The sequence below is a fragment of the Panulirus ornatus genome, chromosome 14 (genome assembly GCF_036320965.1).
Source record: "Panulirus ornatus isolate Po-2019 chromosome 14, ASM3632096v1, whole genome shotgun sequence".
Taxonomy (NCBI): Eukaryota; Metazoa; Arthropoda; class Malacostraca; order Decapoda; family Palinuridae; genus Panulirus; species Panulirus ornatus.
This window is the reverse complement of record NC_092237.1, coordinates 4,003,585-4,027,484: the sequence shown is the minus strand read 5'-3', so window position 1 is coordinate 4,027,484 and position 23,900 is coordinate 4,003,585. Positions and strand designations below refer to the sequence as shown.

The 23,900-nt window shown below is 37.0% G+C and overlaps 1 protein-coding gene across 1 annotated transcript in view; it reads left to right on the top strand.

Moving 5' to 3' along the window:
• Nucleotides 1-17,178, top strand: part of LOC139753177 (uncharacterized) — a 55,269-nt gene extending 38,091 nt beyond the window's left edge. Inside the window, exon 2 of the mRNA XM_071669364.1 lies at nt 11,371-17,178. Coding sequence (XP_071525465.1) covers nt 11,502-13,955 — 2,454 coding nt within the window. The 5' untranslated portion in view covers nt 11,371-11,501 and the 3' untranslated portion in view covers nt 13,956-17,178. The remainder of the gene's footprint in view (nt 1-11,370) is intronic.
• The last annotated feature ends 6,722 nt before the right edge of the window (nt 17,179-23,900 follow it).

Genomic DNA, 23,900 nt, shown 5'->3' with positions numbered 1-23,900 from the left:
TTATATTCCTTGAACTTTACAATTTGTTATTGTAGGCATTGTTTTACCTTTTGAATAGGAGAATAAGACCATTAATAAGTTTATCACCAAAGTAAAAACTCAGATTTCTAATGTTATATAAAAGAAAAAATTATATAATTTATGAGTGAAAACTTCAGCATCATCCTTAAGGCATGTCTGCAGCATCCTGCCTGGGAATCACTAGGTTAGCCACTGCCACTCGACAAAAGTACAAACATCCCAGATATCACAAATAACACACATTTACTTCCTACACTAGAAAGAAATACCAATGCAAAGACCATAAACAAGCTAAATGCCCTCAGAACTTTTACTGACACCAGTTTCGAACAAAAAAAAGAATCCCATGGCATCCTCTGTAAATGGTTCATCTGCACCACCCGTAGCCATCTCACGTGCCAGGTCATCCACCCCTGTCCAATAACATCAGAGTATTAATGATATAAAATTCCCTTCTACTTAGATACTTAGTATAACACTGGTCCAGTACAGATATTCACAATCATATTGTAAAAGTGTGTGTCCACATTTCTTTTCCCTTGTAGCCCTACATGTTTTAAGTTGCTTATCTTTTAGATAAAATCTGTTGTAAACAGATTCCTTTGTTGATTAAGGCTTTTCTCTGCCTTGTGCACTAACTATTTTCTGAATGGCTAATTCATTTCATCACTTCTTTGAAATGTTTAGTACCAAAATACAGGGTTTTCTTATTCATTTTTCCCATTATATACTCTTTGAAAGAAATTTCATATGCAACTAATTTCTAAAAATTATAGGTTGTCTTCAACACAAGGGACTAAATCCTTTCTTCCTTTGTCTTTGCTACTCTTGCTTACTGGAAAGATTAGATGAAAGAAAAAAAATCTTACCTACCTTCAATTCAACAACTCCAGTGTGTAATATTTGGTGTGATTTCCCTTTTACCAACTCTAAACCCCAGTTTTTTGCTGTTGACCACTAATCAGTCTGCATTCATACATCTGTAAAGATATTTGTGTGTACATATACATGCACAAATTCGTAAGATGTTGAAGATAAAAAGCATACCCTTAGAAGAAGGAAAGAGTCAGAAGATAAATATTGGGTCATATGTGTAGACCAGAAATCAGGATACCCATACCACTAATGAAAGGAGACCCGGAATATCAAAGGTAGGTATGTGCATTTATAGAGCGGTATATGAGTGGTGATCAAGAATACATGGTTTTAGAAAAAAGGTGTATAAGTATACACGAGTAATTGGGGATAGGGGTAAGTGCTCATTATTGGATTATTAGCTGATCAGTAGGCATGCACAGATGAGGTTGTTGGAAGCAAGTGTCCCGAGAAGGGCAATTGGAGGAATGTTTCATAATTTCTTGGTGGAGGTGAGTGTGAAAGTTTGTAATGGGTATAAAAGAAAAGGAAATTATGTAAAGTAAGTGATAGAAGCAGTAAAATTGGGAAGAAGGCCTGTGTACTGAGATACTAAGGGTGAATTCTGTAAGAATGATTGAGTGAAATTGAAAGAAACTTTGGGAAGTGGAAGGGCTTTTGGAAGCAGTATTTGATTGTGCAGGCTAAGTGCTTGGCATGCAGAAGGTAGGATTAGGAGGTATGAGAATGAGTAGTGGGTGATGCAGGGATGTTTAAATCACCAGTGATAGAGAAAAGGGAGGTAAATGTATATTACTGAAAGGGAAGGAGTGATAGTGATTAGGGAGAATGCAAGGGAAAGTGGTAGGTCATGTGAAAGCTACTAGAGTTGAAAAGGAGGGCAAATAAGAGATGGAGTGAGAAAATATCAAAGAACTTAAGAGATATGAAGAAAATGTTTTGGAAAAAGGTGATCAGTGTGAGAACAAGAGAACAGATGTGGCAGCGGACAGTAGAGCTATAGGGAAGTCATAAAAGACAAAGAAAAGGCCAACGAGGGATGAATGAGCATTTTGGAGGACTGCTGGATGAGGTAGATGACAGAAAGATATAAGTGGTGTGTTTGGATAGGATGGCAAGCAAGGATGAGGTGGTACATGAAGTGAGAGAGTCATGGCAAATCTTATAGTAAAAAGAGAGGAGTTTGTGAAAGCCCTTCGTAAGATGAAGTCCAGCAAAATATCTTTAGAGTATGGGATCGGAGTTGAATTTTCATGAAAGGGGGTGACATTGTTATTGATTGTTAAGTCAGGCTGTTTGACTTTTGTTTGGCCTAAGGTGAGGTGCTTGCATATTGTCTTTGTATAATGGTAAGGGAGACAAGAATTAGGTTTGAACTATGAGTATTCCTGCTGACGTGTATGGAAGTGGTGAGTGAAACTCCATTATTTCCCAGCTCTTTATTGTAGATCATTCCTTAATGCAGAATCACTATAAAAGAAGTCCAGAGGTAGTGCAAAGAAACAGACGAAAGAATGGCGCAACCCACCCACATACACATGTATGTACATACATGTCCACCCATGCAAATATACATACCTATACATCTCAACGTATACATATATATATATATATATATATATATATATATATATATATATATATACACACAGACATATACATATATACTCATGTATATAATTCATACTGTCTGCCCTTATTAATTCCCATCGCCACCCCACCACACATGAAATAACAACACACACACACACACACACACACACACACACACACCCCCACTCATGTGTGCGAGGTAGCGCTAGGAAAAGACAATAAAGGCCACATTCGTTCACACTCAGTCTCTAGCTGTCATGTAATAATGCACCAAAACCACAGCTCCCTTTCCACATCCAGGCCCCACAGAACTTCCCATGGTTTACCCCAGATGCTTCACATGCCCTGGTTCAATCCATTGACAGCACATCAACCCCAGTATACTACATTGTTCCCATTCACTCTATTCCTTGCACACCTTTCACCCTCCAGCATGTTCAGGCCCTGATCACTCAAAATCTTTTTCACTCCATCTTTCCACCTCCAATTGGGTCTCCCACTTCTCCTGTTCCCTCCACATCTGACACAAATATTCTCTTTGTCAATCTTTCCTCACTCATTCCCTCCATGTGACCAAACCATTTCAAAACACCCTCTTCTGCGCTCTCAACCACACTCTTTTTATTACCACACATCTCTCTTACCCTTTCATTACTTACTTGATCAAACCACCTCACACCACATATTGTCCTCAAACATCTCATTTCCAGCACATCCACCCTCCTCTGCACAACTCTATCTATAGTCCATGCCTCGCAACTATATAACATTGTTGGAACCACTATTCCTTCAAACATACCCATTTTTGCTTTCCAAGATAACGTTCTCGACTTCCACACATTTTTCAATGCTCCCAGAACTTTTGCCCCCTCCCCCACCCTATGATTCACTTCCACTTCCATGGTTCCATCTGCTGCCAAATCCACTCCCAGATATCTAAAACTCTTCACTTCCTCTAGTTTTTCTCCATTCAAACATACCTTCCAATTGACTTGTCCCTCAACCCTACTGTACCTAATAACCTTGCTGTTATTCACATTTACTCTCAGCTTTCTTCTTTCACTCTCTTTACCAAACTCAGTCACCAACTTCTGCAGTTTCTCACCTGAATCAGCCCCAACACTGTATTATCAGCGAACAACAACTGACTCACTTCCCAAGCTCTCTCATCCACAACAGACTGCATACTTGTCTCTCTTTCCAAAACTCTTGCATTCACCTCCCTAACAACCCCCATCCATAAACAAATTAAACAACCATGGAGACATAACGCACCCCTGCCACAAACCAACATTCACTGAGAACCAATCACTTTCCTCTCTTCCTACACGTACACATGCCTTACATCCTCGATAAAGACTTTTCACTGCTTCTAACATCTTACCTCCCACACCATATATTCTTAATACCTTCCACAGAGCATCTCTATCAACTCTATCATATGCCTTCTCCAGATCCATAAATGCTACATACAAATCCATTTGCTTTCCTAAGTATTTCTCACATACATTCTTCAAAGCAAACACCTGACCCACACATCCTCTACCACGTCTGAAACCACATTGCTCTTCCCCAATCTGATGCTCTGTACATGCCTTCACCCTCTCAATCAATACCCTCCCATATAGTTTCCCAGGAATATATATATATATATATATATATATATATATATATATTTTATTTTACTTTGTTGCTGTTTCCCGCGTTAGCGAGGTAGCGCAAGGAAACAGACGAAAGAATGGCCCAACCCACCCACATACTCATGTATATACATACATGTCCACACACCCAAATTTACTTACCTATACATCTCAATGTATACATATATATACACACACAGACATATACATATATACACATGTACATAATTCATACTGTCTGCCTTTATTCTTTCCCATTGCCACCCCGCCACACATGAAATAAAAAACCCCTCCCCCCTTGTGTGCGAGGTAGCGCTAGGAAAAGACAACAAAGGCCACATTCGTTCACACTCAGTCTCTAGCTGTCATGTAATAATGTACTGAAACCACAGCTCCCATGGTTTACCCCAGACGCTTCACATGCCCTGATTCAACCCACTGACAGCACGTCAACCCCGGTATACCACATCGATCCAATTCACTCTATTCCTTGCCCTCCTTTCACCCTCCTGCATGTTCAGGCCCCGATCACACAAAATCTTTTTCACTCCATCTTTCCACCTCCAATTTGGTCTCCCACTTCTCCTCGTTCCCTCCACCTCCGACACATATATCCTCTTGGTCAATCTTTCCTCACTCATTCTCTCCATGTGCCCAAACCATTTCAAAAAACCCTCTTCTGCTCTCTCAACCACGCTCTTTTTATTTCCACACATCTCTCTTACCCTTACGTTACTTACTCGATCAAACCACCTCACACCACACATTGTCCTCAAACATCTCATTTCCAGCACATCCATCCTCCTGCGCACAACTCTATCCATAGCCCACGCCTCGCAACCATACAACATTGTTGGAACCACTATTCCTTCAAACATACCCATTTTTGCTTTCCGAGATAATGTTCTCGACTTCCACACATTCTTCAAGGCTCCCAGGATTTTCGCCCCCTCCCCCACCCTATGATCCACTTCCGCTTCCATGGTTCCATCTGCTGCCAGATCCACTCCCAGATATCTAAAACACTTTACTTCCTCCAGTTTTTCTCCATTCAAACTTACCTCCCAATTGACTTGACCCTCAACCCTACTGTACCTAATAACCTTGCTCTTATTCACATTTACTCTCAACTTTCTTCTTTCACACACTTTACCAAACTCAGTCACCAGCTTCTGCAGTTTCTCACATGAATCAGCCACCAGCGCTGTATCATCAGTGAACAACAACTGACTCACTTCCCAAGCTCTCTCATCCCCAACAGACTTCATACTTGCCCCTTTTTCCAAAACTCTTGCATTCACCTCCCTAACAACCCCATCCATAAACAAATTAAACAACCATATATGTATATATATATATATATATATATATATATATATATATATATATATATATATATATATATATAAAGTAGCATTTCAGAATACTCCTTCCATCTCTTGGAAACATACTGTATTATCGCACTGGTAGCAGACCACTTTAAGTAACTTTATCTTCTTTGTATGATCTCATCCTGTTCCTGCTTTTCCAATATGAGGAACTGCCTGCTCGATTGTCTTCCCATTACCTTCATATCCCCTTTTACTTATTACAGCTATCTTTGCATTTTTTTTCTAGCTGGAAACTTTCATTTTTCCTTGTGTATTTACAATTTCTTATTGTTTCATCATTTGATATTCCTCCTGTTAATTATGTCTTATTTCATTTACTACATTCTCATTCTGCTGTACTATTCCCTTCCTTCTTGCATGCATCATTAATTCACATCATACAATGTTCCCCAGTTCACAATAATGTCCAGAAATTTATGTCTTTACTCCCTTATATTCTCCATTGAGCAAGATAACAAAATAGACACTCATCACCTGTTGAAATACCCGATTTGTCTCATCTTTTATCCCCCTACTTCCATTAACAACTTCCATGCTACTTTCTGTCATTTTTCCTTTCCCATACCTTTGTCCCTCTAAAAACAAGTACCTCTTTGTACATTAAGGGGAGAGAGCTTTACACCTTTGCACCTCATGATGGTCTAACAGTCCTCCATTAAAATCCCATCTTCACTCTTTTGAGTTAGTAATTTTTTCGTTTAATCTACAGCTACATATCAAGCAGTGTTTGCTGTATCGTATGCAAACTATATTATGTTAATGCATAGACTAATATATGCTTGAAAAAGGCATCAGTGTTGCACAGAGGATATTCATCATTCTCATTCCCACTTTTACAGCCCCTCTGCTCAGATGCTGTTCTCGCTGACATTTCCAACTCATGCATACAACTTTCAACAGCCAGCATCACAATAAATTTCTATGTACTTTATTGAATTACACAGTTTGGCTGTAGCTATAACTTTGATCATTTGCTGGCATTTAACAGTCTATCAACTTAACCTCATTATTATTTATGTTCATCATAACCGATGATGTTTTAAATGATTAACTTCCATTCTTCCACACAAAATCTTATCTTGCACATGTATTGCCACATTCTCCTTTATCCTGTGTTCAATTCTATCATTTATTCTTGACAGCACCTTACAGCTATTACCTCTTGTCTTTTCAATTATGTTTAATCTTACAGTGAAAGCAAGTTTGCATTAAGGGAAAAAATGCAAGAACATTTCTGTGAAACTTATTATCTTTTTGGCAAATATATATTTATTTGTTAGTTACAATATAATAAACAAGCTGTTGACTGTAAATGATGTGGAAGTGATTTTGAAGTATTAAGATTCAGAATTATTGTAAGACTTTCAGAGTAAAATACTGAAAATATGTATGACAAATAGTTTTACTCACCATTAATGAACGTGTGCCACAGTACATTTCAGTGCTGCCATAAATATAAAATGCAGTATTCATAGTTTTATGAGATACTTGAATACCCCATAACTTTTTAGCAAGACTATTTGAATGCTGTGTTCTTCTGTTGTACAATCTCTAGTTTCAACCAGATATGTTTTGCTCTTATATTGTCTTTTTTTAAACTAGAATGGAATTTTTCATATATACTGTACTGATTAAGATTTTCATTGTTTCATATATTGTTTTTTATGTCTTTTGCATTTATGCAATAGTGAGAAGAGTTTGAGTGTACATAGGTGCTCTTCCAAAATTAGATATCTGCATAGATGCATGCAGTATATAACATTTACATATGCAATAAACTCGATTTAACGGACCCTGATTTAACAGATTTCAGATTTAACGGACTGGGCAAATTATAATACATTAATTGATGATAAATTAAAAAAAGAATAAGATATATCAAACGTCATACCATGTGCATTTGATTTTGCACTTTTTTTGGTAGTGTTGAGTATACTTGCTTTGTTTTGGTCTCTGCCTCAAGCTACTGTGTAGTCAGGTTGTATACAGAGACTATTTGTTAAATAATTTTGCCATCCTTACAATTCAAAATGGCATCAAGTGATAGAGGAATTAAAAGAAAGCATGTGAACTGTGTATTGTATTACTGTATATTGTATAAAAAAAATGGCCCATAGGTTACAATCTCTAACAGACTTTCAGGATTAACGGACACCCCCTTCCCCCAATTAGTCTGTTAAATCGAGTGTTTATTAAAAAAAATCCTGGCTGATAAAGTATGATTGTTTTCAATGTCATCATTAGCTTGTTCACTTAGATAATGGTTTTGAGGATTTTACTTTCCATCTCTCATGATGGATTAATAGTATTACTTCTAGACCTACATTCTTCACTTCATCCCGATTTTGGCCTTTGTCTTGTGCAGAGTCTTTGTTCTGAGCACTTCATTTCCTTCCTTGGTGAAGTGGTTGAAATTCCCTACATTATTTGAAGTTATGCATTGGAAAACTTCTTTACCGTGAAGAAAAATTCCCATGTTTAAACAAGATACTTTCACAGTACTGCTGTCTTCCTTGTGTGTATTTTATCAAGGTCAGATATGACAGAGAGTTGTCATGAGTTAAACTTAGCTTTTCATTATTTTATTTTATTTATTATACTTTGTCGCTGTCTCCCGCGTTAGCGAGGTAGCGCAAGGAAACAGACAAAAGAATGGCTTTTCATTATATATATATATATATATATATATATATATATATATATATATATATATATATATATATATATATTTTTTTATACTATTTGCCATTTCCCGCGTTAGCGAGGTAGCGTTAAGAACAGAGAACTGGGCCTTAGAGAGAATATCCTCACCTGACCCCCTTCTCTGTTCCTTCTTTTGGAAAATTAAAAAAAACAAGAAAGGGGAGGATTTCCAGCCACCCGCTCCCTCCCCTTTTAGTCGCCTTCTACGACACGCAGGGAATATGTGGGAAGTATTCTTTCTCCCCTATCCCCAGGGATAATATATATATATATATAATATATATATATATATATATGATAGGCATATGATAGAGTTGATAGAGATGCTCTGTGGAAGGTATTAAGAATATATGGTGTGGGAGGCAAGTTGTTAGAAGCAGTGAAAAGTTTTTATCGAGGATGTAAGGCATGTGTACGTGTAGGAAGAGAGGAAAGTGATTGGCTCTCAGTGAATGTAGGTTTGCGGCAGGGGTGTATGATGTCTCCATGGTTGTTTAATTTGTTTATGGATGGGGTTGTTAGGGAGGTGAATGCAAGAGTTTTGGAAAGAGGGGCAAGTATGAAGTCTGTTGGGGATGAGAGAGCTTGGGAAGTGAGTCAGTTGTTGTTCACTGATGATACAGCGCTGGTGGCTGATTCATGTGAGAAACTGCAGAAGCTGGTGACTGAGTTTGGTAAAGTGTGTGAAAGAAGAAAGTTAAGAGTAAATGTGAATAAGAGCAAGATAATTAGGTACAGTAGGGTTGAGGGTCAAGTCAATTGGGAGGTAAGTTTGAATGGAGAAAAACTGGAGGAAGTAAAGTGTTTTAGATGTCTGGGAGTGGATCTGGCAGCAGATGGAACCATGGAAGCGGAAGTGGATCGTAGGGTGGGGGAGGGGGCGAAAATCCTGGGAGCCTTGAAGAATGTGTGGAAGTTGAGAACATTATCTCGGAAAGCAAAAATGGGTATGTTTGAAGGAATAGTGGTTCCAACAATGTTGTATGGTTGCAAGGCGTGGGCTATGGATAGAGTTGTGCGCAGGAGGATGGATGTGCTGGAAATGAGATGTTTGAGGACAATGTGTGGTGTGAGGTGGTTTGATCGAGTAAGTAATGTAAGGGTAAGAGAGATGTGTGGAAATAAAAAGAGCATGGTTGAGAGAGCAGAAGAGGGTGTTTTGAAATGGTTTGGTTGCATGGAGAGAATGAGTGAGGAAAGATTGACCAAGAGGATATATGTGTCGGAGGTGGAGGGAACGAGGAGAAGTGGGAGACCAAATTGGAGGTGGAAAGATGGAGTGAAAAAGATTTTATGTGATCGGGGCCTGAACATGCAGGATGGTGAAAGGAGGGCAAGGAATAGAGTGAATTGGATAGATGTGGTATACCGGGGTTGACGTGCTGTCAGCGGATTGAATCAGGGCATGTGAAGCATCTGGGGTAAACCATGGAAAGCTGTGTAGGTATGTATATTTGCGTGTGTGGACGTATGTATATACATGTGTATGGGGTGGGTTGGGCCATTTCTTTCGTCTGGTTTTTTTTTTTTTTTTTTTTTTTTTTTTTTTTCCCAAAAGAGGAACAGAGAAGAGGTCCAGGTGAGGATATTCCCTCAAAGGCCCAGTCCTCTGTTCTTAACGCTACCTCGCTATCGCGGGAAATAGCGAATAGTATGAAAGAAAAAAAAAATATATATATATATATATATATATATATATATATATATATATATATATATATATATATATATTATCCCTGGGGATAGGGGATGAAGAATACTTCCCACGTATTCCCTGCGTGTCGTAGAAGGCGACTAAAAGGGGAGGGAGCAGGAGGCTGGAAATCCTCCCCTCTCGTTTTTTTTTTTTTTTTTTCTTTTTTTTAATTTTCCAAAAGAAGGAACAGAGGGGGTCAGGTGAGGATATTCCACAAAGGCCCAGTCCTCTGTTCTTAACGCTACCTCGCTAATGCGGGAAACGGCGGATAGTTTAAAAGAAAAAGAAGATATATATATATATATATATATATATATATATATATATATATATATATATATATATATATATATATATTGTATAAGCAGGCAGAATATTTTCTTTAATACACTGTTTGTTAAAGACCAATGCATACTTAACACACACTAGCTTTCTTTCTTTCTTTTCCCACATTTTGCTTTATTGAATAAAGTGTGAATTAAATGTCCTGTTTTCATTTTCACTTTACTTTTGAAATACACAAGATGCTTTGGGTCCACAAACACTGCCTACCTTCAGTCATATTGATTATAAGTGATACAACACAATATAAAGAATAACACAGGAATGGATCACACCTTGAAATGTTACAAATGAGAGGTGACACAGATATGTTAATTAGTAGACCATGTTCCCTTGGAGTTCATGCTTGGTTTTTAGGGGTTTAACTCTCTGGCAATCCCCCTAATCAATGACCCAATGAGTTTGACCCCCAACGGACCACATTACCACACATTAACTCCAAGGGAACACAGTCAACCAATAAATGTATTATCTAGGTCACCTCTTTTATTAGTATTATTTCAGGATGTGATTACTTATATTTTTTCTTTACATTATGTTGTATCTTTTATAATCAATGTGATTGAAGATGGGCAGTGCTGGTGTGCCCAAAATGTCTTGTGTATTTCAAGGATAGATTGAAAATTAGTACAGGACTTTTAATTCACACTTTATCTAATGAAGCAAAATGTATGGTGAGAAAAATTGGAAGAAAAAATAACAGAAAGCTAGTGTGTTAAATATGCCTTGGTCTTTAACTATATATATATATATATATATATATATATATATATATATATGTATATATATATATATATATATATATATATGTATATTATTGAAATGCTTTGTTATAGACAAAATATGACTTGTGTCAAGAGAAATCTAGATATCTAAAGTAAACTTGCAGTAATAACAGTATATCATATCAGACACCAAAACTGGTGTGTAATGCAAAACTTCACTTCTGGTTTCAGTGCATGACTTGTTTTTAGTCCAGGATGTTGGAGTGTCTCTCAGTATCACAAAATGGCTCTTGAGTAAGACAGTTTACTATAAGGTCTTAGGAACACCAATGTATGCTAATATTTGTTAACCATGACTGGCTAACATGAGTGATCTGTTTCAGGCTTCTGGACATGGAGGTATCTTCTTTGAGATCAAGACAGAACAATACATCGACAATGAAAGCAAGACACGTGATCACCACATGATTTCATGGAGGCACAATTTGGACCGAAGTACAAATAAGAAAATTATATGAATCCATTCCTCATAATGGAAGGATTACACATTCCTTATCCTGGAAAATTTCATAAGATACCACAGACAAGTGCAGTAGGAACGCAGACCCTCATACATCATCCCACTAGTTTTTATGGAAACTACCACATCCAAGAAAACTCTGCAACTGTTCCAGAAACAAATCACTTAGATGGTGAGAAGCCATATGAATGCGACAGGTGTGGTAAACGATATGCACAGAAAAGTCATCTCACTAGTCATATGCAATGGCATACTAAAGAGAAGAACTTTGAATGTAAGATATGCGATAAGCGATTTAGTATGGAGAGTCACCTGAATGGACACATGCTAGAGCACAGCAGAGAAAAGAAATTTGAATGTGAAATATGTGGCAAACGCTTCACAATGGAGAATTATCTAACCAGCCATATGCATGTACATATTACTGAAAAGAAGTTTGAGTGTGAAATTTGTGACAAACGCTTTGCAATGCAAAATCACCTTAACAGTCATATGCTTGTACACTGCATGGATAGGAAATATGAATGTGAAATATGTAGGAAACGATACACTCAGAGAAGTCATCTCAACAGCCATATGCTGAAGCACAGCAAAGTGAAAAATCATGCATGTTTATTGTGCGGAAAACGATATAACATGGAAAGTCACCTTAAAAGTCATATGCTTGTTCATAATGATGACGACAAAAAGTTTGAGTGCGTGTTATGTGGCAAACGGTTTCACATGGAAATTCAACTTAACAGTCATATGGTTGTGCATAATGAGGACAGGAAATTTGAGTGCTCTCAGTGTGACAAGCGGTTCAGCTTGGAACTTCACTTGAATAGCCATATGCTCGTTCATAATAGTGAGAAAAAATTTGAATGTTTGTTATGTCATAAACGGTTTACAATGGAAAGCCATCTTGTAAGTCATATGCTTGTGCATAATGAGAAGAGGTACGAATGTGAAATATGTGGAAAAAGATTTAATATGGAGAGTCACCTTAACAGTCACGTGGCTGTGCACACTGTTGAAAAAAATTTTGAATGTGAGGTGTGCAACAAACGATTTGCAATGGAAAATCATCTCACAAGCCATATGCTTGTTCACAGTGAAGATAAAAAGTTTGAGTGTCAGATATGTAACAAAAGATTCAATATGGAATACCATTTAACAAGCCATATGCTTGTTCACAGCGAGGAAAGAAGATATGAATGTGAAATATGTGGAAAACGATTCTGTATGGAAAGTCACCTTAACAGCCACATGCTTGTTCATAATGAGAAAAAGTTTGAATGTCCATTATGCAGTAAACGATTTAACATGGAAAGTCATCTCAGAAGCCACATGCTTGTGCATAATGAGAAAAAGTTTGCTTGTGTTCTTTGTGGGAAACGCTTTCATATGGAGAGTCACTTGAACAGCCATATGCTTGTGCACAGTGAGGATAAAAATTTTGAATGTACAGTTTGTGGTAAAAGATTCATTATGGAATTTCACCTCAACAGCCATATGTTAGTACACAGTGATGAAAAAAAATACGAATGTGAAGTATGTAGCAAAAGGTTCAACATGGAGAGTCACCTGAACAGCCATATGCTTGTGCATAATGAAAAAAAGTTTGAATGTCCATTATGTAGCAAAAGATTCAATATGGAAAGTCACCTTAACAGTCACATGCTTGTGCACAGTGATAAAAACTTTGAATGTGACATATGTGGAAAACGCTTCAGCCAAAGCAGCCACCTTAATAGTCACAGGTTTGTTCACAGTGAAGAAAAAAAATATGAATGTCAGGTATGTAGGAAACGGTTTACTCAGGAAAGTCATCTAAGTAGCCACATGTTTGTCCATAGTGAAGAGAAAAGGTTTGAGTGTGATGAGTGCGGAAAACGATTTGGTCAGCAGATTCATTTAAACAGCCATAAATTTACGCATAGTGGGAAGAAAGCCGAGTACCAACAGTGGGGAAATCAGATGGTGCAGAAGAATCATATAAACAGTCATAAGTACATGAATGATGATGAAAAAAAGTTTGAATGTGAAGAATGTGGAAAACGATTCATTCATGAAAATCATCTCAACATTCATAAGTTTGTGCATACTGAGGAAAAAAAGTTTGCATGTGATGTTTGTGGCAAACGCTTTTCACATGAGAGTTATCTTTGTAGCCACAGGTATGTGCACGGTGAGAAAAGATTTGAATGTACACATTGTGGAAAGCGATTTATTCATGAAAGTCATCTTAATAGCCATAGTTTTGTGCATACTGAGAGGCGAGAAGTGGAATTTGCAAAGCAGTTACCGCAACCTCAGAAAGATCACCCCAACAATCAGATAGTAGTGCAGACAGAAAAGAAGCCATTTGAATGTGATGAAGCTGGAAAATTACTGGTTCAACAAACATATCAAACACCTTATGCTTATGCACAGTGGGAGCATGTACGAACATTGTGGTCTTTGTAGTTAACACTGGTGCAGTTTGATTAAACTCCTATTATTATTATTATTATTATTATTATTATTATTATTATTAAGCAACAATATGAAGTGTTGTGTACAATTCACTTTTAAAATATTCATAATTATGCAGAAATTTTAGTGACTCATTGAACAAAATGATATATATATATATATATATATATATATATATATATATATATATATATATATATATATAAACTGTACATATAATTTTAATTATGTAACACCCCAGGACCCTTTTATGGGGCTTCTGCAGTTTCAAGGTTACGCTACACTCAGTAGCTGGGAATGATGGACCCCTTTGGAGTGAGAAGTTCCTTGACGAGATTGCACTTCTTTTCGTCCATTGATGATGAAACAACCTTACTGAAGGTCTCTTTTCACTTGTGACATAATCCACATGTGGGAGGAGTCTGGCAACAACCATACATATATATATATATATATATATATATATATATATATATATATATATATATATATATATATATATATATATAAATGTTACACAACATTAGGGGTGTCAAATCTTTTGATATCATTTTGATTATGCAAATCATGAGTGATTTAAAGGTTTGTTCTTTGAATCAGCAGATCAGGAGGGATTAAAATAAGAAGGATTAAGATCATTAGGTAATTTCAAAGAAGCAAGTATGACAGTTGAGCTCACATTAATCACATTAAGGAGTTTTACAGTGTAAATGTATGTGAATTTCATCTATTAAATTCATCAGGCTGGAGAATATCAGTGTTATTGTAAAATAATGACATTTATATTAAGGTATTAGCTCTACTTTGCTACTTTGTGTAGGTTTCATGTAGTCCAGTGGTATGTTGGTACATAATCAGGAGAGCATTTTTATGTGTGTAGCAGGTCTGATCAGGGATAACAAAAACTTCAAAAAGTCATCATCATGTATAAGGTTGTATGGTCAAGTCATTTCATTCAGTACAGTGACATAACCTGGCAAGTAATGTACTGGAGGTGCCCCATTTTAGTAGTGTCTTTACACTGCTTTAGTAATATAGTCACTTGATACATACACCGAACTGGGTGTGGTGCCACCATCTGTTGAGTCAACACATTATTTTTATTGGATGGCTGGGTAAGTAGATATTTGATTATGAAGTTGCTGTTTATCCAGTTTCCTGGTAAGTGATAATTTTCTTTTCCATCTACATAATGTCATTGGAAATTAAAAAGTTTCTTGCAGTGATAAATGAGTCTGAAGTCAGAAATAATGAGCCATTCCTTCACTTTTGAGATAGCTTTGTATTTATTCACATTTTGCTTTCCAAAGGATATGAAAGGGAAAGTCACTTTATTCTGTACTTTAATTTTTGAAGCAGTAGCCATCATGGCCAATGAGAAGGGTGTGCAGGGGGTACATCATACCTTGGCCTTGGGTCCAGAAGGGGGCCTGGGAATTTTTGCATATATTGAAGACTAGCATTCACATTTTGTGAGCCTATATAGTTTAAATATTCTTTAAGCACTTGGCATAAAACCATAGTGGATAAAAACAGGATGACTAATGAAGAAGGGAAGGGGACCCGAAAGAAACTTTGTACCCCAAGATAAAATTCCTCACAGAGGCCCTGGTCACTAGCCATTATGCAGTACAGACAGTCCGTACTGAACTAGTTATGTGCCCTCAGTGATTGTAAAATAATTAATCAGTTAATGATGTTTTAAAATTCAGAGGTTATATACAAGGCAAGAAGTAATGGATTTTTGAGATATGTGCACTTGAAACAGCGCATTCGTGTACATAAGCTTGCTCTCGGGTAATTTCATAAGACAGATGTAGTTTCACTCTTACCCCAGAAATAGACATGTTTTTGATCACTTCATAGTTTTGTAGTTGCTGATGTTCAGTAATCTTTGTTCTGTAGTGAAGGCTGGTTGCTGTGATTATTTCTGCTGCTTATAATAAAAATGTCTCATGTACTGATTGGCTTACCCTCTCTTATCTTTAGGAAAACAGTGAAACTTGAAATAGTGAATTCTGCTTCCTTTCTGTACACAGAGCTGAGCTTGCAGAGTTGAACTGTTTTAGGTTTGAATAAAAGGTCATTAGCTGTTTATAAACTTCTTAACAAATTGGCAGCATTTTTTAGGACATTCCATTGGTAAAAATAGAATTAAGACTTTTATCTAACAAGTAATTCCTTATTTCATAATGGAGTTCCTGAATCAGGATATTGCAATGAGAATCTATTTGATGAAAGATTTAACTGATAGTATGAATTCATGCTTAGAGGACAGAGAAATGGGAGTCTCAGATTGGCTCATATCAGGCAAGCAGATGTGTATGATAGTTGAACAACACAAGAATGTTACAGTTGTTATCATCTGAGTTTGGTAAACAGAGACAAATTTCACAGCACCAGTGAATCTGAGAAAAGATCCCCATCCAAATCCATATCAGAATCTTAGCTAGAACCTGGTGAGTCCTGCCCTCTTAGAATAGTGCTGTGTCATGCCTGAGCATGTAATGCTGTAATAGAAGTTTTTGTCATAACTGATATTTTGTATTACTCTTGAGCAGTCCTCCTAAGCTCTAGGTTTGTGTTGATGCTTAGAGTATTTTACAGAGTATGGGACTCAAATAAGGACCTAGTTCAGGACTTTGGGGTTCAAATGGAGACCTAGTATTTTCACCTGCCAGGTATGACCTTACTTTGTTTACAGGCATTGTATATTTATTAACTTCAGTGTGAAATAAGAAGACCAACTTTTAGTGCTGCTTAATTAAGAATGTAGGAAAAATTAGCTAGTTGTTGTGGTTTACCAACAACAAAAAAAAAATGTAAACTATTTTTCATAAGGTTGTTCAAGTATAGAATTTGCACAAAGAATTACTGTATTATTATCATAACTTTTTTAATACCATATACAATTAGAAAGAGTTTGAAATATCAGTTTATACATGGAGAATACTCATTGCTGTACCACATTTTCATCATACAACAAGGAAAGACAAATTTTTTTATGTGAACATATGAATTGAACTTCCTAGAATAAAGTTAAGGTAAGTTTTCAACTAAGATCACTCTTTACACAACATGTGAGCAGATTTTTCAGTGACTTGATACTTGAACTTCCTAAAGGCAAGCTATGGTAAGTTTCCATCTACAGGTTATTCATATCCTGTGTACATTACACCTTATGTTGAATAAAATTTTTATATTACATATAAAAGTTATTTTTATTTTATTCCAGTACATGCAGTTTTGAATTATTTCCCATTTTTTTTTATATACCTGAGGAGAGAGCATGATAGTAATGGATGATTGACACTGAAATATGGCCTTTGAATAATGTAATATTTACGTATGCTGTTTATGCAAAATTTGTAGAAAGGGTGCTTTAACACATTCTTTGGATAATTCATGCAGCTGTCATGTAGTGATATAATATTTAAGTTAACTCGGCACTGAATATGCACAAGTACACATCTCTCACTTAGCATGAGTGATGCATGTTGAGAAAAAGCTGTGCTAAGCAAATTTTGCAAACCCAAATGCACTTAAGGAGGAGTACAGTACATTCCCCCAACCCAATATTTGCACTATATTAAATAAAACGATGTGTTACAGTGTTGAAATCTTTCTGGATAATAAATGAAATCAGAACAGGTCAGGATGAGTTAGTGACTCAGGAGCACTGACAGCAGGAGGGAGTAACAGTCATGTACTTTTTTTATGGTAACAAACTAAATAGGCAACTGAATGCCTTAATCATGACCATCTTATGTCTACTACACACACAGGTCCTCTCAAAAGCAAATATAACAAGGCTGCAAAACACACAAAATGTGCACTCAGTACAATCTCAGGCTGCCTAGCAACCACAAACACTCAACAACACCTACACAGTATAACAAGGATTCTCCCAGTACAATCCCACTTCAACATGTCCAACACTCAGTTCAACCAAACTATTCCAGAACTAATCACGAACCCCCAAATGAAAATATAAAGGTTACCCCCACATCACACTTAAGTGGCCTTTACTCACAGATTCCTCCACCCCCAACAAATATAACATGGTTAAAATGTACACACACTAAAATAACCCCCACTAAATAGCTACCTTCCCAACTCAGTCTTAACCGTCAACCCACCTGACATATAGATAACCACCCTTCCAAATCGATCTTAAACTCCAATCCACCAGACATACACTCATCAGAAGACACTGCACTGGGCACTTGCTGCTTAACTGCCCTGCGATCTCTGCATATAGACACTTACACACCACTAAATTTTATGACCTATGGTCCCAACTGGTGGATGTGGCAGGCTTCTTGAGAACTGCAGGATCCCCATGAAAACAGAAAGGACTCCTAGGGCATGAAGTATATATATATATATATATATATATATATATATATATATATATATATATATATATATATATATATATATATATATCCCTGGGGATAGGGGATGAAGAATACTTCCCACGTATTCCCTGCGTGTCGTGGAAGGCGACTAAAAGGGGAGGGAGCGGGGGGCTGGAAATCCTCCCCTCTCGTTTTTTTTTTTTTTTTTTCCCCACAAGAAGGAACAGAGGGGGCCAGGTGAGGATATTCCAAAAAAGGCCCAGTCCTCTGTTCTTGACGCTACCTCGCTAACGCGGGAAATGGCGAATAGTTTAAAAAAAAGAAAGAATATATATATATATATATATATATATATATATATATATATATATATATATATATATATATTTTCCCTGGGGATAGGGGAGAAAGAATACTTCCCACGTATTCCCTGCGTGTCGTAGAAGGCCACTAAAAGGGAAGGGAGCGGGGGGCTGGAAATCCTCCCCTCTCGTTTTTTGTTTTTTTTTTTAATTTTCCAAAAGAAGGTACAGAGAAGAGGGCCAGGTGAGGATATTCCCTCAAAGGCCCAGTCCTCTGTTCTTAACGCTACCTCGCTATCGCGGGAAATGGCGAATAGTATGAAAAAAAAAATATATATATATATATATATATATATATATATATATATATATATATATATATATATATATATATATATATATATGTATATATATAAATTATATGGGAGGGTATTGATTGAGAGGGTGAAGGCATGTACAGAGCATCAGATTGGGGAAGAGCAGTGTGGTTTCAGAAGTGGTAGAGGATGTGTGGATCAGGTGTTTGCTTTGAAGAATGTATGTGAGAAATACTTAGAAAAGCAAATGGATTTGTATGTAGCATTTATGGATCTGGAGAAGGCATATGATAGAGTTGATAGAGATGCTCTGTGGAAGGTATTAAGAATATATGGTGTGGGAAGAAAGTTGTTAGAAGCAGTGAAAAGTTTTTATCGAGGATGTAAGGCATGTGTACGTGTAGGAAGAGAGGAGAGTGATTGGTTCTCGGTGAATGTAGGTTTGCGGCAGGGGTGTGTGATGTCTCCATGGTTGTTTAATTTGTTTATGGATGGGGTTGTTAGGGAGGTAAATGCAAGAGTTTTGGAAAGAGGTGCAAGTATGAAGTCTGTTGGGGATGAGAGAGCTTGGGAAGTGAGTCAGTTGTTGTTCGCTGATGATACAGCGCTGGTGGCTGATTCATGTGAGAAACTGCAGAAGCTGGTGACTGAGTTTGGTAAAGTGTGTGGAAGAAGAAAGTTAAGAGTAAATGTGAATAAGAGGAAGGTAATTAGGTACAGTAGGGTTGAGGGTCAAGTCAATTGGGAGGTGAGTTTGAATGGAGAAAAACTGGAGGAAGTGAAGTGTTTTAGATATCTGGGAGTGGATCTGGCAGCGGATGGAACCATGGAAGCGGAAGTGGATCATAGGGTGGGGGAGGGGGCGAAAATTCTGGGAGCCTTGAAGAATGTGTGGAAGTCGAGAACATTATCTCGGAAAGCAAAAATGGGTATGTTTGAAGGAATAGTGGTTCCAACAATGTTATATGGTTGCGAGGCGTGGGCTATGGATAGAGTTGTGCGCAGGAGGATGGATGTGCTGGAAATGAGATGTTTGAGGACAATGTGTGGTGTGAGGTGGTTTGATCGAGTGAGTAACGTAAGGGTAAGAGAGATGTGTGGAAATAAAAAGAGCGTGGTTGAGAGAGCAGAAGAGGGTGTTTTGAAGTGGTTTGGGCACATGGAGAGAATGAGTGAGGAAAGATTGACCAAGAGGATATATGTGTCGGAGGTGGAGGGAACGAGGAGAAGAGGGAGACCAAATTGGAGGTGGAAAGATGGAGTGAAAAAGATTTTGTGTGATCGGGGCCTGAACATGCAGGAGGGTGAAAGGAGGGCAAGGAATAGAGTGAATTGGAACGATGTGGTATACCGGGGTTGACGTGCTGTCAGTGGATTGAATCAAGGCATGTGAAGCGTCTGGGGTAAACCATGGAAAGCTGTGTAGGTATGTATATTTGCGTGTGTGGACGTATGTATATACATGTGTATGGGGGGGGGGTTGGGCCATTTCTTTCGTCTGTTTCCTTGCGCTACCTCGCAAACGCGGGAGACAGCGACAAAGTATAATAAAATAAAATAAATTTTAATTTTCCAAGGGAAGGAACAGAGGGGGCCAGGTGAGGATATTCCAAAAAAGGCCCAGTCCTCTGTTCTTGGCGCTACCTCGCTAACGCAGGAAATGGCGAATGGTTTGAAAGATAGATAGGCACCCGATCACTCAAAATCTTTTTCACTCCATCTTTCCACCTCCAATTTGGTCTCCCACTTCTCGTTCCCTCCACCTCTGACACATATATCCTCTTGGTCAATCTTTCCTCTCATTCTTTCCATGTGACCAAACCATTTCAAAACACCCTCTTCTGCTCTCCCAACCACACTCTTTATTTCCACACATCTCGCTTACCCTTACATTACTTACTCGATCAAACCACCTCACACCACATGACGTCCTCAAACATCTCATTTCCAGCACATCCACCCTCCTGTGCACAACTCTATCCATAGCCCACGCCTCGCAACCATACAACATTGGTGGAACCACTATTCCTTCAAACATACCCATATTTGCTTTCCGAGATAGTGTTCTCGACTTCCAAACATTCTTCAAGGCTCCCAGAACTTTCGCCCCCTCCCCCACCCTATGATTCACTTCCGCTTCCATGGTTCCGTCCGCTGCCAGATCCACTCCCAGATATCTAAAACACTTTACTTCCTACAGTTTTTCTCCATTCAAACTTACCTCCCAATTGACTTGACCCTCAACCCTACTGTACCCAATAACCTTGCTCTTATTCTCATTTACTCTCAACTTTCTTCTTTCAAACACTTTACCAAACTCAGTCACCAGCTTCTGCAGTTTCTCACATGAATCAGCCACCAGCGCTGTATCATCAGCGAACAACAACAGACTCACTTCCCAAGCTCTCTCATCCACAAGAGACTGCATACTTGCCCCTCTTTCCAAAACTCTTGCATTCACCTCCCTAACAACCCCATCCATAAATGCACATATACATACATATACATATCAACATATGCATACATACATATGTACATGTACATACTTGCTTGCTTTCATCCATTCCTGTTGCTTCCTCATCTCACAGAAATACAGCATCACTATCCCCTGCTTGAGCGAGGTAGCTGCAGGAAAACACAAAAAAGGCCACATTCGTTCATTCACACTCAGTCTCAGGTACAATCTCATATTCTGCATAAATTTCATACAGGCCAGCATACTCCCACCCCAAACCCCAGTAGATGTAACAAATAATACACTGTAGTGCATCTAGCTCACTAACTTTAGTGCTACGTAGTATGGGTATGGGTATCTTATGTTATCAAGGAGACCCACTAGTGGACCAAATGAATTATATCTTCACTAAGTATTAAACATTACATCAGTAACTATTCCTGTACTTACTAAAAACTTGTCCTCCCTTTCATCACACGACTACATCCTAGTTTAATATCAATTTTCATTACCAGAATATTTCTTTATATCCCATCTCACTTTTTCCTGTACGTTTCCACTTAATGACCTCAAGACCTTCTTAAAGATACAGTAAAAGGCCTACTTTCTTTTAAATTTTTACAGAATGTACCATTTAATATTCCAGACTGATAACGAAAACTCATTGTTAACAGACTTCTAGCAACAATGTGCTCATGACAGACAAGTAACAGTAAGGTGTTCCAAGTATGACTGGTAACACATATTTCTAAAAAAAAAAAAAAAAGGTAGTGTTATTGTGTTCCTAACATACATGGTGTAATAGCACATTACTGATGAATAGCATTAAATCTTTTGAACTGACATGAAGCAGTCAACAGCAACGGAAAAAGAAACTAGAGGTGTAATATTTGAAAGATGGACTTCATAAGTTAGCATTTGAATGTTTGAGTTCAAATATTACAAGTTGTGTTAATGAATGAATTCAGTGGTTAGAACTGAAGCTGTAAAATTACCTTGTACATTGAAAGGTTAGAGAATTTTGCAGTTAATAACATATATATGATACCTAAGCATTAATGTGGTGTAAAAGTTCAGTTACATGACACTTCAAAGATTAACATCAAAATGGTGAGATTAAAAGCTGGCATTTCGATAATGAATGGTGTAGAAATTTGTTTGAATTATGTAGTTTTGAGAATTGTTTTTATAATTGATTATAAGGATTTGAGTTAAAATTATTCTGCTAAAAAAAATAGTCTAAATGACAGGGCTAAAAGGTTTAGAGGTGAATGACAAAGTATTACCAAATGTTCATTAGACTTGAAATTGAGTTTATATATGAATGACATTTTTAAAGTTTGCACTTAAATGTCAGACCTTATGTCTATTTTAAACATTAACTGAATGTCTAAATTTAAAGGTTTGTTTTCTGATAGTGTGTTGAATGATTAAAGGTAACTCTATTGCCAGTGTAAACTCTTGCAGGCAGAGAGAACCCAGTAACACCTGGACACATTATTACTCTTAGGGAACAGTGGTACAAATAATTAGCCAGTATACAGAATGTAGTTCCCAGATTCTTGTTGAGCAAGTTAAATAGCACCTATTATGAGATTCTAAATAAAGGTGGAATTCTGAGACATAATAGCCAATGTTCAGATTATTAGGGGGATTTTTTTTTTCTAGATTGGAACATACCATACAAAGAACCTTCTTTAATTCTAATATTTATGAAATGTATCTTAGAAATTAGTGTAATGCCATAAAACCACAAAACATATTGTAATTTGAAATTTAAAAACAAATCAATTACTCTAAGGCATAACAATATGACTAAGTCAATTTAATACAACTCTTCAACCACAGATCCTTGTTCTGTAAGTTAATTAGTACCAAATGTGAAAAAAGTTGACAAATCAAGACTAACAGATTTTTGGAGTCAACATTATTTTAATTTTTAAAGAAAATTAAAGCCTTTGTTACACATAGTGCTAACCGGGTTTCCTATAATATAGATCCACAAAGCCAAATATCATTAGTATTTATGGACTTTATGAACATGTGCAATGATTCCACAACTTATGATAAAGTTCCCATCTTACTGTATTACTTCATACCACAAAATGTTGCATAATTCCAAATATAAACCTCGAACAAAATCAAAATTCTTAAAGAGAAGGTAACTTAAGAAGTCACTATCATGTTGAATGGCACATATTGAAATTTTGAACGAAATCAAAATTGTGCAAGAAGAATAGTGTGATGTCATTTTTTTTCTAAACTGAAAAATTACATAAGTCCATCATTGCTTGAATGCTAGCATGATTTCCAATAAGATGATATAAAGGAAACAGGTGGTATCTGAATGAGCAGTTCATGAAAACTTATCATTACTCAACGGCTTAGTAACTTAAATACTTTGCCAAAACAATTACTAGACCCCAGATCCTTCTTTAGAAAGTACAATAGCAAGTCTTACAAAATTTTTAAGAAAATCAACTCTGAAAAGAAAGGAAGGA